The following is an 18,471-nucleotide window of genomic DNA, read 5'->3' on the forward strand; positions in this document are numbered from 1 at the left end:
CAGCCTCAGGCTGCAGCTCCTATCGTCACCTTTGGTTAGCACGCTGGCGGCGTAAGAAGTGCGCACGTTGTCTGCCCGCATACAGGAGTCGGCAGCCAGAAGGCGTCAGTACTGCTGTATACACAGGGCTGTGTCGGGCGCACTGGCGAACACTAGTGATGCTGACTGTGTCGGGTAGACTGGCGAACATGGCGTCTGGACTGGTCTGTAGGCTCGGTTTTTTTCTAATCTTAACAGCGTGGGTTCCGCAGAAAGGTGAGTTGGCGATATTCTTTGTCTCAGATACTTGACTCTAGCTATTCCTTCGTTAGACATCTGCTGGTGGCGATTGGAGCTAGATATGCCGGCGGGGCCTGAAGAGAAACGATAGTGAACGTGGCTTCTTCCACAGACTGTCTAATGATACATTCAGACATGATGATGTCATTAGTGTTTAGTGGAAGATAACGTCCAATTTTTCTCAAATTGGTGTCATTAAAAGGACTCAAAACATGTAAATGAAGGGCAAAATGTTGCGTTTGAGTCTAGCTACCTGGACGCACTGATGATAGGGAAAATTGCTTCGTAACGTACGTTTTTTTCCGATCCCCGTCCGCACGACTTGGCTAACACGTCCGGGTCCCAGCTCATTAGGTGGTTGAGAGACTTGTCAATAACGACGCACACAGAAGGCAGCGGGGATCGAAAGTCACGATTAGAAAGAAGAAGCACTCGTTACTTGGAAATCAAGCTGTGTGTGGGATTTGTTTTCCTGCCACCTTCGTTTTGCATTTAAATCATTTGAAGACGGCATTACATCTCACATTTCAACCATAGCCTGGCAGTGTGCAACCCAGAAATGAGCTGCAGTTTTTCTCATGATGAAACTAAGAAAAAGACACCCTTACGTGTGAGGTGTCGCATGGGGATGATATATCTGAACTGATGTTTCGGGATGCCTCGTGTGAGCCAAGTTTACGATCCATAATACAATCTTAGGCAGTTTGTGCGGCTTATGTAATATATTCAAATAATTTGCGAAAATGCGAAGTATGGACTAAGCGCCACAAGAAACGACAAATCATTTACGACCCATAAAACAATGTAAGGCAGTTAGTGCGGCTTGTGTGAAATATTCAAATAATTTGCGAAGACGTGAAGTTTGCACTAAGTGCCACAGGAAACGGTAAATCATATCTATCGAATGTAACTCGCAGAAAAACCATTGGACCAATTATCCGTGTAGGCGTCATTGAAATGTACCCAATTATCCGCTGCTCGCCGCGCGCCTTGCATCTTCGTTACCGCATTTTGCGCCTTGTGCGAGGGAAATGTTCGTAATAACCCCTGCATGTGCGACGTGTGGCTGGACGCGATTGCTTTCATGCGCCAAACCCGTGTGAAGGTCACCCGCCCACAGACCAAACTGACACATAACCCGGACCGTAAAGCACCAACTAGGAATGAAATTACAGGGACCCTTCAACTGGACTGAATGGCAGAGGTGCAGAGGGCAGATCAATACGCGACCTGCCGATCAAACCTACTGTCACATGGCTTTTTCTGTCCCTTTGAAATGGAAACATGGAGTAAAAGCAAAATATAAGGCACCTTTCAATCGTATCGTCAGTTTTTCTTGGTTCAATTTATTGGATATCATCTTGTCTATTTAAACGTGACAAATTAGACCACTTCCATTGAACAAAGATTACGACGTCATCAATCAGTTACGAGACTTCTACTTCAAAGCCTCTCACAGAAAATGACAAATGGCTGAGTTTCACCGCACAGAAATAAATCACACCGGTCATTGCGAGAAGAAAATGGGCTGGGATACTCAAACACGGCTTGAAGCCGCCATTTGCATTGAGTGTTGGTAAAAATAGCTTCCTTAATCACGTAGCCAGGATTAACTGCGAGGAAAATGCGCCCGGTCAGTATGCGCAGTACACGTGGACACTTTGCACTGCACAAACTCAATACGTTCGCAGGTGTACTCAAAGCCGAAGCACTTACCGCTCAGTATAGGGATATTTCAGAAGGGCTTTTACTGAGAGACACACAAAGCGTGGTGAGCCTCCTAAAAGCGGCAAAGGCCAATTATTCACCAACTTGGAGGCTGAAGACGCATTTGAATAGTAAAATTTTCCCATTTGATAAATCGAAAAAGAAATTTCAATAACAGATAAAGGGTTTCCGATTGAAATGCGCCCTAAATTGCGTAATATTCTATCTAAAGATACTGTAAAGCGAGCAATTTCCCGTTTATATGTAGGTATCTAGCAGTTGACACTTATTCCTTGATGTACATCTAAAGTGGATTCCCCAAATGGACGAACTTCCCTTATCTTTTTCCGAGGCCCGTAATAAACGAATCTGTCAAATGTCACCATGGCAGGGGACAGCGTGCTAAAGTAAAGGTGGACTCTCTCACTGCACTTGCATTGGGGCACAGGTGCGGCACTGCGGGGTTCGGTCACTGCGGCACTGTTTTGTTATTTTCGCAATTTTTTATTATCTAGATATTGCGTGTTACGTAAAAGTATGACTTAGAAGCCAACAAAATACACAAAACGGCAGAAAATTCGTTTTATCTCTGAAATTCGTCGAGTCATCCACGAACCCCGCAGTGCCGCACCGGTGCTCCAAGTGCAGTGCGAGTCCACCTTAACGCAACAAGCAGTTCTGTTTATTCTTCAGCGAAAAGGAGGTGCAAATGTTCCTCAAGTTTGAACCATAACGTCGCGTCAGCCGTTATTAATTAACCGAAGTTTGATAAGGCAGAAGGTGCTAGTAGCTTACGGTAAACTTCGACCGTCTTCCATCAGACTTCCATCGTCCAAGCCCACAGGGGCGGAATGACACGGTTATATTAATGTGAGGGATTTGAGCTATTCATAGACATTGACAAAAGCTTTATCTAAATGGAAAAATATGTAGTTTCGTACAGCAGGACAGATGATTAACGGCGCGGCGTCAAGAGGTGATGCATCATCTTAATGTTATAAATACCACTGGCACTGCTGCAAGTCATCATCGCCTTTCATCGATCTGATGAGTGAATAAACATGAAGTTATAAATGTCACTTGGAAGTGTTACCTCCATGAAAAATGGAGATTAAGTTTTTGGTGTGTCTGTGTGTCTGTGCTTATGTCTTCGGATATGTGGTCAGTATAGCGTTTGAACCTCTGGATTGATTGTAATGATACTTGGTTTGTGAGTAGGTGTTGGGAAGGCAAAGGTCAAGGTCAACTTCGGGCTCCTGGTGTGTGACCTTGGTACTGCAGCAGAACTTCAGCAGTAGTCTTTTGTATCTTTTGACCTGAACATGCCATGGTCTTTGTCGTTTGGGCGGCAGACAGTATGATGAGTTTGTTGTATTAAACGTGGCATGTCATGACAAGCTGAAAAAAGCACGCCTGTCTATCAAGCTGTAGTTCTGAATGACTGGAAAAATGAATACAAAACTTGTAACTTGGACTTATGATTGTGACCCTATCCACTTCAATATTCACTAACCTGAGCGCGAAGCTCGTGGTTTCTACGGCATGTTTAATTCCTTCGTCATGTAAATGATTGATAATCAAATATCAGAGACTGGAGGTGCCTTACACGACGTGACGTGAATACACTGCACGGTTTAATACATCGCTCCGAAATGTTACTTCTCGTGGGCATGGCAAGCACATAATCCAAACTAATCGAAATCCAGTTGCCAAATCCCAGCCTTAGACACCATTTGGTAATAACAAATCCTGGAAGGGCTGCTATTCCGGATAACTACACACCGTAAAACACTACACGGTAATGGTTAAGGCTTGTATTGTCCTGAGAAATAGAACAAGTTCCTTGATGGCAAGGCGAAGAAAAGTAATATCGAACTGACGTGCAGACTTTATCTGCTATTCAACACACGTTCGTCTTCTGCATGCACAGGCAGCGGTCACCCGACGCTGGCCCTGATTATTTTTCTTGTGGTCCCTTAACAGTCGTAATGTTCTTATTGGAATTACTTCTGCGTGTTAACAAAGTTATCGTAACGATCAGAGTGCCAACAAATTTGATTAGGAAATAATGTACTTACAACAACGGCTTTGTAACTGACCTTGCATTAGTAGTTCTCGCCAAATGATATTCTTGTGGAAAGTAAATTTTTTGATAAACAGATAAGAGATTAATGTTTATAGGGCGACCGTTCGTGGCCGTTACTCATTGAAATTCTCTTTGACGATCGCGTTGATCGCACGGTTTGAGGAAATCATGATAATTTGAAGTTTGGCCGCAAAATATTGAACATCGATAAAAGTGGCTTGACTGTCACTTTAACCTTAGGAAGATTGAAAGTGTTAATTCGATATGTACATGGAAGGCCACCCTAAACGGATCGATTTTCCCTAGCTGAATGGATGTTGTCGTTGTTTTACGAGCAGTGTCAGTGACCCCCAGGCCTCAGAACAATAGATGCATGACATTTGAAATTCTCCTGAATGGAAAATAGACGGCTACATTTTTTATTTGCCTTGATTGTTCAATAAGCGATGTTAATCGTGCTTGCCAAAGAATCAGCTAGGGTCGTGTTTGCATTTTATATTTATAGACATATAGAATACAACACGGTATATTCCGTATCACCCGAGGTACCAGCCCGACCGCGGGAAGGATCGCCCGACAGCCGAAGTTGTGTCCTCGAACAAAATATTGTAACAACAGCAATTCTAAAGTCCGAATCCGGTATTCGAATTTTCAACCGTGCCGCATTCGGCCCATTCAAAATAGTTCGAATTACTCGAAGGAAGCCTGTGTGATACAACTTAGAACCCGTATGATACGGAAAGTTATCACACGGTCCGGAACACTTGCATCGAACGTTTTCGCGGCCCAGATATGGCATTAAAAACGTTATCATACTTGATGATCTGGATTGAGAGTGATTGGTCTATCAGCAACAAAGTAGTAAACATGGAAAGAGAGAGTTTTTAAATCACTGAATAGTACATTATCCGCAGCGACCCCAGGTGAAACTCCGACAGAAGGTTAAGGTATGGGCAGAAAAGTCCGGAGTGTCGCCTGAAGGGTCACTGATCGGTCTCTGAACAAAGAGAAAGAGCGCGGGTGGGTGGGGTTTTCACGGACGTAAGTTAACCTCCTCGCATCTCTTGTACAACACATCTCCCGGCAATGGCCGGCCTATGATACACAAGCCCGCTGCCCGCGGCTGGAACGACCTCCCCCTGTGGATGTTGGGCGGGACACCATGAACTCGACTTAGCCAACAAATCACCCTCAAGTCAGTCCCGCACGAATGTCTCTCCTCCTCTAACGCTCTCCATCCACCTCCTTCAACCTCTCCGGCGTAGATTCAACAGATAGGAAATACATGCTCTGAAGCGTATAAAAAGGTTGTATGGACAGGTGAGGATGTACAGGTGGTTAATGAGAGCACGTGGACGGCTCCAGACCAGGTGTCGCCTCTTAACGATGCGAAACCTGGTCAGAAGCGTCCACGTGTGTCACTTAGAATAGTAATACCCGTACATTATGTTTCCAGTGAACGGGGCATCTTTCCGAGAGAGGCCGGAGCCGGTTGCAGTCCTTCGTGGCCAAACTGTGGTCATGAAGTGCGCTTTCAATGGATTGGCCAGTGACGACACGGTGATATGGCAGGGGGCAACCGACAACAAAATACACAAAATAATATCATATGACAGAAACGTACTGAAGGCCTACAGACGCCATACGATTGTCGGCGATAGCTTGAGAGGAGAATTCAACTTGGAAATCAGGGATGCTCAGCTAAAGGACGACGGAAAGTACAGTTGCTACACTCACCCAGATGACACCGCCGACGCCACGTTGACAGTCGTCGGTGAGTAACGACAAGGTAATCCGTATAAAAAAGGAGTCAAAAACATTTACTTCGATGGAAGCTTAACGATTTACCTATAACATTACATTTGCTTTACTTTGATGTCTTGGAAGTAGATTTGTATATATGTAAACATATACATGACCTCCTTCGCGGTTCATTGACCATGATCAAATCCTTATTCACACCAACAGTGCAGCGTCGGCAATGGCTAAACAGCCCTATACGAGAATGGCAATATTTCTAACCTTAGAATATGAAATGTTTCAGTTCCGATGCCGACTCCTCCCACCATAACGGGTGGAGAGCTGGTAGTCACCGCAGGGGAACAGCTGTCCCTCACCTGCCGAACGTCAGGTGGGCATCCCACACCTCGACTCACCTGGCTGAACGGAACACAGCCGTTCAGGTACGGATATTTAATTCATGTACGCGATGTAACAATTACTCAAGCAAATGGTTAGAATGGTTGGACGCGGCCTGAAGTTTCTGACAGCATCCAATTGCGATAACTTGACCTTTTGTCCGTGATGACTGGAGTACGATCTAGAGTTCAGCAGGTTTTAGCCACAGCTATGAATTGTTATGTTGCTGCTAATGAGGCGAGGGCAGTTGTAAGATATCAATAATCTTACTGTAGTAAGGTCTTAAGTTCTCCAGGTTTATAACTCTTGATTCCGGCAATACTATAGATCGGCAACCATGTCAACGAATGAAGATGAAACTTTGGAGCTGTTCATCCCCCGGCTGACCAAGTGGGACAACGGCGCCAACTTCACCTGCCTGGCCGACCAGGGGTTCCCCGAGCTCGCCAAGCCTAAGGCATCATCCAGAATCCTGAGAGTTAAGTGTGAGTCCGATGTTTACATAAACGCTTACGTATCTAAATGTGACAATCCTGTTTGAATGATCAGCAATGACGTGATCCTTTGATCACCCCTCATAAAGTAAACGGTAACTCCGTGAAAAAGTTTGAAATTCACGGAATAACAAAGTTCTTTGAACACAACCAGGTGTTCTATTCAAGACCGATGTTTTGGTGACCGTCTGTCACCTTCCTCGGGGCTTTAATGATTGATTCTGTTACGCAACACAAGTAGGTGTCGATGCGAACCGATGCATATTCTAATCAAGTAATCCCAAGCGCAGGTGTAGAAAGTTAACAAATGTAATCAAGAACATGTGAGAAAGATAAGGGGAAACAGGTGAGGCCTGCGACGTGTATGCAGGGTATAATATGCACAGATCAAACAGAACAAAGGAAATCCATACAGACAGTCCAAGTGAATGCCGAGCGCAGGAAGGCGAGATGGAAGCAAGGACTCGTAGTTCTAATTACGTGAGCGGGGTTGATAAATGGGTTGGTGAAGGGAAAGAAATGAGGGCAACTTGAAAAAAAACACCCGCCCAACATTTAGTATTCCTCGTTGCTGAGAAGGTTTGGTCTGTCAGTGGATGACGTCCCAATACACCCGATATCAATCCCCATACCTAACATGTTAGATGTCTTCTACACCGGGGCGGAGGGATACAATGTACTTGGTTATGATAGGGTATGTCCCAAACGAAAAATATTTACCGTGATATACCGTTGGAGACAAATCAGTATTTAGATTCACCCCCATTATATCACAGACCCGCCGCTGGTGCAGGTTCCCAGTCCGTCCGTCCACGTGAGAGAGGGTGAACCGGCCAGCCTCAGCTGTATGGTGGACAGCAATCCCAAGGCTACTGTGACATGGCGGAAACTGGGGGATAGTCTTCGCTCCTTCAACATGCCCAGGTAAGACCAAACTATTAATAACCTACTGAACCTTTCACAGACGAACCGATCACTAGCTAAATCAAATTTGTTTTCATGCCTACTCTGCATTCTATACCTCGGTCAAAGTATTTCAGGTAATGAGCATATATAAGGCGATAAAGCTTACTTGAGTATATATGTAAGGTGGTATAGTTTACTTTAGAGCATACTAGTATATCGTATGCGCAAGATCACGTGGTAAGCTAGATCACGTGTCTGTAACTCTCGCGACTTTACGTTCTGAAGTGATTGGTCATCAGTATTGATCCTGAAGAAGGCGACAGAGGTCGATGAAATTTGATCCTCTTTTGTGTTGGAAGAAAGTTAAGCATTGCTCTGTATGTAATGATGTAACTCATTACAGTACACGTTTTAAAACATTTCCACGTTCATAGGGACCACGTCCTGCAGATTCCAAAGGCGTCCAAGCACGACGGCGGACTGTATCAATGTGAGGCCGACAATGGGGTCCCACCAGTGGGGTTTGGAACTATTACTCTTCAAGTGTACTGTAAGTAGCAGATATTACTAAATTATGCAGAACATAATGGGGATTGATTTCAAACTTCAATGTCTTCGGACGGTTTTTGTAGTTAATCTGAATATACATTTCATTAAAATAAAAGCTAATAAACTGCATCCAGTTCAGTTTGCATTTTGTGTTTTCTAAAGACCCACGCCAGCAAGTAATTATTACATACAACAGAAGGTTATGTTTTGCCTCTGTCTGAGTGCGTTGATGTCCTTGAACAATGCAACTCAATAATACCTTGGCGGACTCTGGTTCTGGGTTATTTCTAAATTAGACATGGAAATGATTATATTTTATGGTCTTGTATCGTTTTATTTGAAGATCGTATGGTTACCATTATATTGGAGCTGTACATCTATAGAGTTTGAGCTGACAATAAGTAACAGAAGATTTGATTTCAATTATGGGCTTCCTACTTCTTAAATGTAACTCTTATGCTGAGAGACTTTAAACTTTAATTTGTACGCTATTATGATATGTAACAGCTGTTGCTTTCTCGACTCAAAGATCCCCCCGTGATAGACGCCTCGATGGAAGACAAAGTGACGATGCAGTTCGGACAGGATGACCGGTACCTCCAGTGCATCGCTGACGGGAACCCCAAGCCTCACATCCGCTGGCGACGGAAGGATACAAGTCTGTACTGGGGCAACCCGCTCCGCTTCCACCGGGTGCGTTACGACGTGCAGGGCACGTATCAATGCGTGGCTGCCAGCGACGGCTTCCAGGAAGTCACCAAGGACGTGTACGTCGACGTCGTAGGTCTGTGAAATGTTGTACTCTGTCCACCTTTTGCCTGGTATCTACTATGTCAAAGTCAAGGTTAGCTTTTATCCTAATTGTTTCTGGTACTTTAATCTAGTTTGGAACTTGTGGCAAGACTGTCTAGGGCCAGAACTGTCCAAGTTTCTAGAACTAACAATGCCCAAAGTAGGATTAAAGTAATTCACTCGTGCCTTGTTTCAAATTAGGCAAGCCATCTATCCACAGTGGTCTGTCGTCAATTGTCGTCGCAGAAGGAAATAACGCGAGATTTCACTGCGAGATCCTGGGTGACCCGCTGCCTAGCCATGTGACCTGGTTCTGGCGGAACAAGCAATCGGCTGAGGTTGTTGTCATGACGACAGATGGAGGCATGTCCATCGTCGAAAAGGCGGTACGGCCGATGATTTTCAATAACATGATAATCATGCGAATTACCTTATCTTGTGTTTAACCATCACGTAAGGGAAGCAATCGTCTTTGCCCGATTCATTCCTCTTTAGCTCCAAACATATTATAAGGTAGTGACCTAAACCAGACGGCTGTTACTGTGGTTACCAGTAAAGTAGCAGACACGATAACAACAATTACATAACGTAACAAGTGGCAGGGCAGACCTGGTGGGGATAGTCACGATACATGAACGAGTTTGAGCAAGATTGAATAGAGCAGTAGTTCGTTAGGCTTCACCCACGTCAAGGTAGACATTGTATATTTGCTTGCAAATGGTGCCCTTCTAACTAACTTTAGACCTTGGGGTAGTATTGAAAAGAAGGTAAATTAGACTTAACAAAGACTCAGTGAAAATTATTGCTTCTGTACAAGGAAAGCAAACAAATGGACTTCATGCGGCTGTTCACTCGCCAAAATTATCAAATAATTAACGCCATTCTGAACATAATCGTCTTTTAGTCCTCTCAGTGTTTCCAAAATATTATAGCCATTCTGGTGCTGAGTATAACTCCAAATTAAAACTGAGTACAGCGCATGGATGGTAGAAATGACACACATCACGTCATGTCTCTCAAACAGACGGATGATGGGATGTCCAGCACCCTCCTGCTGAAGGATGTCGGGATATCTCAGGAGGGGACGTACATCTGTCAGGCCTCCAACATGTTCGGGGAGGCGCGCAGGGAGATCCACCTAGAAGTGACAGGTAAAGATTAGATAAAATAAGATTAGATTTCAAAAAATGGAGATTAAATAGATAAATACATGAATAGATTGGTTTATTTGATTAAATCAATGAACACTAAAATACATGGCATTCTGCAGTAAAAAAAGACGCTGAATTGCGCATTTTAGACGTACTACATTTGCAAAATCTAGCTTAAAGCATATTCACAATTACAAATATATAAACTCTAAACAAGTAAAAAAAATATAAACTCTAAAGAAAACAAGAACAAACATACACGTCAATTACAAATATATGAACTCTGAGGAAAACAGGAGGTAACCACTACGTTTAACATCAACCGCTTCTGTCATCTTTAACTCATGTTCTTGGCTGGCGATACAGTGGTCTTTTTTTCCACTCTGTACATATTCAAGTCACGCAAGGTAACAGGAACTCAAGCAACGGGATTAAAAGTTGACAACGAGTAAGACGTTTCAGACAGCTTTCGCAGACGAAAGACAGCGGATTCTGTCTGGAACGTCTGGCCGTTTTCATATTCTATCCAGTTGCTTGTGTAACTGTTACACTGCGTATCTTATTACCTAGATGTCTAACGCTCATCGACATATTCAGGTCGAGCACACAAACCATGAGGAATATCACAATTCTAACTCACAACATTGACACACAATTGTGATGTGGATGTACTGAGCATCGCCCAATCTATAGAAATATCCTGACAAAGACCCATGGTTCGATTACGCCATTGTAAATTGCTCTTAAATGAATGAATGGAATTTTATCAAATTAACATGTCTTGCGCTTAATTCGTGCGCCCAGCCTGCGTGGGCTTATAAGACATCGAAATTACATGTTAATTGATACATATATGCTCTTTAATGTATCAGAATTGTATTGACATGAGTAAAATTGAAATAATAGAAACGAAATTCCCTGCTTTTGCTCTGTGATTTGCCAAGGGATGAACAACCGTCTAGGAGACAAATCTGAATAAATATGTTCTACTCCTAACGAGTATAGAATGGAGGTTACTTGGTGTTATGACTGATGGATTAATCGCCAGTAAGATTGCTTTCGACCCTTTGACATACAGGCTCTCCTGGATCGCTGGTTGCCATCTCCGTCTCCATGGCGACCGTTGTCCTGGGGATTGTGGCAGCAGTTATCGTCTGCGTGGCAGTGAAGAAGAAATGGGTGTGTTGGGACAGCAAGCAAGGTACAGATAACCGAGAAATTAGTATGCATAACGTTGCAGCCATAAATAAAACACCCTTTTCCTGACTTTATTCTTTATTAGTAGAATCTCCTATGAAACCTTGAGGATATTTGATTCTATATTTTTCACCATAACTAATTTGCTATATCCCCTACACCGCCACTAACGCGTTAAAGGTAGTTGCTGTTCTACCACACTGTTACGAAAGTCTAATTATTTCAATCACAAAAACTTATTTATGGTGAATGATTCAGACACATCTACACTGTCCTCTACGCGCTCGGTACCTCCTGCCCGAAAGGCCGTGAAGAGACTGGGACATGGCACGAACGACTCCGGTGTGGAGGACCTGGAACTGCAGGAGTTGGACGGGACGCTGAAGCCACGTCCGCCGCCTCGGGGGGACAAAGAATGGACGTCAGTGGGCCTGTCATATACCCGTAAGTAACGCTTAGAGAATCTATATATTCATAGAGGAGCAGAAGGGGAAACATGAAGCTAGTTCAATGGATGTTGGACGTTTCAGCACTAACACCGTTCGGCCCCAAGTTGATCAAGACGGTTTGGGTGTCGGACGATTCGTCACCAGATTCCACCAGGATGTTTCGGCAACAGGTCCAGGACGGTTCAATAGCTTAGTCATTTAACATATTTAACATTTTTAATCGATTACCGCAATGGCTGCAGCTGAGCAACTGTTTGCAGCTGTTGACAACTGTTTGCAGCTGTTGATCCATATGACATTGTTTCTGGTAGATGAAATTTCTGATTTAGCAACTGTATGCAGCTGTTGATCCATATGGCATTGTTTCTGGTAGATTAAATTTCTGATTTTGCAACTGTACGCAGCTGTTGATCCATATGACATCGTTTCTACAGGGCTGGCGCACTCTAGCACGCTGCCTCCCTACACCACCGTGGAGCGGCACCGGCCGGACGGGGAGGACATCCGCTCACGCGGGGGCATTCCGGAGGAGGCCATCATGCCAGACCCAGAGTACATTGCCGTGAGTACCAGGCTCTTGAGCCTTGTGTCAAATCAAGGTTAAATTGAGAATTTGCGGATTCCTAAACATGGCTTTCCTTCAACAAACTCCTCAGATTGCTTCTGTGAGAAGAATGTCGTAACAGTAAATGTTGCAAAATAGCATATTAGTTTTTTTATGCACTAAGAATATCGTTACTGGTTCATTATCCTGCCAATGTCAAATTTCATTTGTACCGTCTTTGTTTCCGTCAGCAAGGCTATCCCTTTGTAATAGACACGGGCGAGTTGTGGCAACCCTGGCTGTGCGTGCTGAACAAGCAAACCAAAGAAATTGAATAGATAGCATATGCCATATATGCTCACCAATGTTCCCCAACCTTCCCAGGTCGCTGTCCCGACCCCGCCGGCTCAGGACAAGAGACGGTGGAGCAGACAAGCGGCATCTAGCGGCTCACGTTTGTCTTGCAGTGTGCGTGAGGTTGATGATAACCAGGCAGACAGCATCTAAAGGCGTAACGTTATACGTCTGGGGTGGAAAACTCAACTGCACCTCTTCTATTACCGTGACGGTGGCGTACGTTTCTATGTGAATAGAAATAACTTTGATAAACGAGCTGAGCTTGATTCATGTTTAACATACAAAACGTAGAGGGCCATGATAAAGAAAATATCAGACCTTGATGACCATGGCATCAACCACTCAAGGGAGAATGAGGAAAAGTGGGTGCTGAAGAGGAATGGTTGCTCCAGATAAATGGGTTGGTTGGCCGATAGCCTGGTATCCAATTTGTTATAGACGGAGATTCTTAAAGTGCAAGGATAAAAAGACTGGGCAGCTATAACAGGTTCGGATACCCGGCTAGTTGGCTGGATGAGTTGTATATGTATGTGTATGTGTGATTCCAGTTACAGAATTATAAGACACATTTACACATTCTAACTCTTGTTCAAATGCATCTATCTTCACCGTGGTGATAACATTGTAAAAATATGTGTCAGAAAAGACTGTTTTTAATTCCTGTTTTTAATTCCTGGCCAACAGTGCCAAAGCCAGCAGAAATCCTCAATGTCAAATATGGCCACTTTTGGGTGATGCTGTCAATATATCATGTGTTGATTGGGGTATATATATACATATAGATGCTTTGGGGGACCACAAAAGGGGTTGCTGGAAGGTAAAAAGAAGACAGATGGTTGCTCAGCGGACTTTGTAGAACTGGATGGTATTGTTTCAATGTGGCTTGTGACTAGAGATGGTACCTGTACCCATTTACGGAGATTAACATACTCACAATCTTGTATAGTGCCAAAGTACTTTTATTGAAGCATTTGCTGCATGTACATTGCAGGCATGGAGGGACATGTTTATTGTAAAGTCATCAACACAGCAAGTCTTATACAGATCACAGACTTGGTAGTATCAGAAGCTATGGCCATGACACTAAACTGGGATGGGCTGTGCTCTACTGTTGTATAACATGCACTTTTATACACTGTTAGACATCCAGATAATAAAGTAGACAATGCAAAATTGGCTCAAGCAACTGATCCAAACTACAAAACTTATCCCAGTAAGTTTTGGATTGTGTAATATACACTCTGGCATTATGGTTTTGTATCATTTTGTGATCTACCGGTATATATAGACTGCTAGAAAGTGTCATTAACTCAGAGACACAAGACAAAAGGTAATTTTCAGAGCTGTTCTAACCTGCCTGGCTGTCTGCTTCATGTCCCTACACTACAGTTTATAAATGTCGGCTATCCAACATGGAATGTTGCACACTTATGCAGCTTCTTTGAAGACCATTAAAGTTTCACATTTCTCTACTGACTTCTCTGTCTGTCATAATCACAATGATACACTAGGTTACAAAAGTATGCCTTATACCAAATTCAACAACAGAGCCTACATGTTCCTCATGGAAAGAGACCTTGAAACATTTTTCATAAACCTTTATTCCTCTACTAACAAGTATCACTCTACCTTTCTAGTAAAAAGATATGACACATGTAGTATTACTACTTTCCTACACTAATTCCTACCCCTACATCAGACCCCTTTATCAAAATCCAGAAAAGTTTATACAAGTCAGGTATATCAGAAGTCTTACAGCAAGGCATTGTGCATGTCTATTGCTGTGACTTCTTATATAAAAAGTCTTGCACCAAGACATCATCAATGTAGGGTTGTCTCAAGTCATGACTTATCAGTCAGAAGTCTCGCGTCAAGACATTGTGGATGTTGTCTAAAGTCATGGCTACTTACATCAAAACTCTTGCACCAAGACATCATAGATATAGGGGTTGTCTAACGACATGACTTCCCACATCAGAAGTCTTGTGCCAAAACGTCGTGGATGTAGGGGTTATCATGAGCCATGACAAGTGCCAAAACGTTGTGGATGAAGGGGTTGTTTCTCACATTAGAAGTCTCGCGCCAAGACATCGTGGATGTAGGGGTTGTCCCGAGCCATGACCTCTTCCTTCAGCTGCTGCACCGCTGCCTGCGCCTCGTCAGCTGTCATGGTCGCCAGCGGGAGGTCCTTGACCTTGGACAGGAAGTCCTGTATGATGGCCTCACCCTCCTGTTATATAACACAACATCTCATACATCTCATCTGAGTATAACTATGTCTATTTCAACATCCAAGTTAATGTTTTGATATCGATTGCAAATGGCTGTCATGTGTATATGCCAACTCAATTAAGGCTTTTACACTGCAATGTGGTGTAATAAGTTCTTCTTCATTTCATGACTTGGCATAAAAGTACCTTGTAAGGAATTTGCATGCTGTTAGTCTTTTTATCATCCATATTTTCAACTTGATGACTTATTGTTTGATTTAGAGTAAGAATTCAGGAAATTTGGAATCACCAATCAAGACCAGTTACAAGTTGCCCCCAAAACACACAAATGGTACTGCATCAACACTCACACTCATCTGGCACATGTAGACACAGCACTAACCTGCTTGGCAATTCTTCTCTTCTTGGCTGCCACAGCATCTGTCCCCTCCATGGCAGTCCCACTCAGGGAGATACTCTGGTAGTCTTCCAGCTCCAGGGCCTTCTGTCTGGCAAACTGTTTAAACCAGTAACAACTATTTGTTAGGTAGATGAAATAATGTGCACTTAAAAAGCAACTAGCAATGGAGTGAGTCTTAAATGAATCTAAACTTGGCACAAAAAGTTTGGAATATCAACTTTGGCTGATCATATTTCCGTTGTTTCTGCATCAATTTCAATGTGTTATATATCAATAGAAAGCGTGTGTGATTTCTTTTTATAGGGTATCAAACTCCTTATGATTATAAATTCGTGGAACGGGCACCAGGGCTGCTTACGTCAGTGAGTCACAAAAAAAAAGTGCCCAAATTTCCCCTTTTGTGTGGGAAACTCCAAACTTTTTGTGCCGAGTTTAGTTGACAAATTCTCCAGCTTCAACTTACTCTATGATCTTTCCATATTAATCATGAAATATCATACAGATATGTTATGGTAGGTAGGCTTACCTCAATGACTTTCTCTGGGAAGTGTGCCAGTTCAGCCACATGGATACCAAAACTCTGATCACAAACCCCTGTCAACAAAGCATAATTTCAGCAATATATCAAAGATAAGGCTAGATTTCAACATTACAACATTATTTTTCCACATTGAAATGAAATGACCAAGTTTTTTAACATGACAATGACAGAGTCTTTGGTACATGTAGTAACGTTAGTTCCACGGGGTAACCTATATCCGTTGTTTTTAAAAACAGGGCATGTAGGGATATCAATTCAAGAAGCGGTGGTTTCCAATTGCAATATTTTCAAAACATTGGAATATTTTTCTAAATATTGCACTGTCCATCAACTTGATATTCCTAAATACCTGTGTTTAAAGGATAAAGGCTACCCCACAAATAAAGGTGAAATAATGTTAAATTGCCATCAAAATACTTAAATTTTATTTCACACCATCATAAATTGCTTTAGTGACACAGTGACAGTATTAACTTCCATACCTGGTTTAACCTTGTAAAGCAAGGTGAGAGTTCCCCCCGTGGTAAGGGCGGTGACATGGAGGTTGGTTGCCGTAGGAACAACGTCTGCCAGGGCCGTCAGCTCGTGGAAATGGGTGGCAAACAGACAGAAGGCTCCGATCTTGGTGGCTATGTGTCTGGGGAATGTTGCAAGTCTGTTTAATGCAAGTCTCAAAGTGAGGAAAAGTGAGTGCTGTTCCTTTCAAAATATTCAGGAGGCAAATTTACAAATACAATCAATCTTCCTGCGTTTCCATATCTTATGCCATATGCCTATATGCTTATTTACTTCTGAATACCCTTCCCTCCATAGTTTATCTAAAAATGGAGAATAGTTTTGGGTGTGTCTTTCAGTGTGTCAGTGTTTCCCGATTTTTGTAGTCAGTATAACTCAAGAACCTCTGGATGGATTACGATGATGTTTGGTATGTAGGTTGGTGTCAGGAAGGCAACGGTCAAGGTGGATTTTGGCCCCCGATATGTGACCTTGGTACTGCAGCAGAACTTCTGTTTTTTTTGTATGTTTACCACCACTCTTTCCTGAACTTAGAGATAAGTGAGACCACAGTTGGTGTATAAAAATGTAGGTGCACCACAGACTTACTCTGATATGGCCCAGGCCAGACCAAAGCCATCGTAGGTTGACGTCCCCCTGCCAAGCTCATCTATGATGATGAGGGAGTCCTTTGTAGCAGACTGTAAAGACAATATGAACACATTTTTTCTAAATAATACTTCATTGACTTGTTTAACATTAAATAATCATATAGAAAAACAGTTTCATGGCATGATAACAAAGTCTGAGCCAAAGTTCATTCTCCTTGAACATGCGAAAGGGGGAGATCTATTGTCTGCATTACGTCACTCACAAAACCTGAGGGATCGTCAGAACTTTTGGCACTTTGCTCTGGACATTGCTCGGGCACTTGTTTTCCTGCAGGAACTAAAGCTTGTACACCGAGACATTGCAGCTTGCAATGTTTTAATCTCCTCCGGTGGTGCTGGCAAGCTAGCCGACTTTGGTCTGGCAAGAGACATCTACACGGATTCCATATACAAAATGTACATCGACAGAGAGCAAGACCAAGTAAACCATCTCCCATTGAAGTGGATGGCGTTAGAATCCTTACAGCTTGGAGAGTTCACTCACAAGAGCGATGTGTGGGCATATGGGGTGCTGCTGTGGGAGATTGCCACCCGGGGATACGAACCAACATATCCTGGTCCACTACGGCCTGACTGTTACCATCTTATCAATGTCCTAAATGACGGCCATCATTTACCGCTGCCACGCGACTGTTCACCAGACCTGTACTGCCTGATGGTCAGATGTTGGAGCGCTGACCAAAATCAGCGGCCAGAAGCAGCGGACTTGATCACAACTGTCCAAGTCTACGGGAACATTGTGGAGCGTGTAGAGAAAGAAACTGCACTATAGACATGCGCATGTATATTAGTAGCTAAGGTCATTTCTAGGTCACCTTACCAGTTAAAACTGCTACACGACATTGCTATTATCAAAACAACTAGCCAGCTCATTGCATGTACATTTGACTTATTGATGTGAATCTACAAAATGTATTATGCACCAAAAGATGTATCAATTTCGAGTAGACTGATTCCATAGACCCTTAAGAGATGCAAAATAAAAACATAATAATGCAACTATTTGACGGACATGCAGCCATTCTCTTATTGGTCAATTTCATAATTGCCATACTATCATTGGTTGAACTGACAGTCTTTTGTTTGCCACTTTGGCCTCAGTATCGATCTACAGTACCAGCACGGTAAACTTTACCGTAAATTACGGTGTGCGTAATCGTGAACACGCCGTAAATACGATCGTAATTACGGCCGTATTTACGGGGCGGTATTACGTGGAAACCGGTCGGTAATATTCAGAATATTCATGTTTTGAACACCGTGTACACGGAATATTCATGAGAACGTCATTAATTATTAATCAAACAGCATGATTTGCGGCAGAAATTTAGCGGCGCCTGACCCGGAGGGCGGGGTACCGCCGCATGCGTAACATAACTAGACTGTTTTTTAAGTACTGTAAAGTTAAATCGCGAGCCGATCTCTTGTGATATTCCGAACAAAATGTAGACTGCATAGCAGAACAATCCCCATAACCATGTTC

General features: G+C 43.1%; 2 protein-coding genes across 4 annotated transcripts in view; one reads left to right on the top strand and one right to left on the bottom strand.

Moving 5' to 3' along the window:
* Window positions 1-14,101, top strand: LOC118422869 (hemicentin-2-like). The gene is made up of 13 exons (XM_035830693.1): window positions 1-255; window positions 5,529-5,846; window positions 6,117-6,255; window positions 6,539-6,696; window positions 7,482-7,629; window positions 8,046-8,161; window positions 8,690-8,944; window positions 9,154-9,338; window positions 9,977-10,103; window positions 11,182-11,304; window positions 11,559-11,744; window positions 12,184-12,311; window positions 12,678-14,101. The coding sequence occupies exons 1-13, from the start codon at window positions 159-161 to the stop codon at window positions 12,798-12,800; spliced, it is 2,103 nt and encodes a 700-aa protein (XP_035686586.1). The 5' UTR covers window positions 1-158; the 3' UTR covers window positions 12,801-14,101.
* The window catches only part of LOC118422865 (DNA mismatch repair protein Msh2-like), a 22,479-nt gene continuing 17,601 nt past the window's right edge, over window positions 13,594-18,471 (bottom strand). Inside the window, exons 25-30 of one of the 3 annotated variants that reach the window (XR_004831975.1) lie at window positions 16,927-17,018; window positions 16,305-16,459; window positions 15,808-15,875; window positions 15,264-15,377; window positions 14,638-14,880; window positions 13,594-14,592 (exon numbers count right to left, since the gene is read on the bottom strand). Coding sequence is in view for 2 of the 3 variants with exons in the window: in XM_035830681.1 (XP_035686574.1) it covers window positions 14,625-14,630; window positions 14,725-14,880; window positions 15,264-15,377; window positions 15,808-15,875; window positions 16,305-16,459; window positions 16,927-17,018 (591 nt within the window). In the remaining variant the exon portion in view is untranslated. Of the gene's footprint in view, window positions 14,881-15,263; window positions 15,378-15,807; window positions 15,876-16,304; window positions 16,460-16,926; window positions 17,019-18,471 lie in introns of all 3 variants that reach the window. The other 2 variants (XM_035830681.1, XM_035830680.1) reach the window with 2 other exon arrangements.

This window comes from Branchiostoma floridae, chromosome 9, assembly GCF_000003815.2.
Source record: "Branchiostoma floridae strain S238N-H82 chromosome 9, Bfl_VNyyK, whole genome shotgun sequence".
NCBI lineage: Eukaryota > Metazoa > Chordata > Leptocardii > Amphioxiformes > Branchiostomatidae > Branchiostoma > Branchiostoma floridae.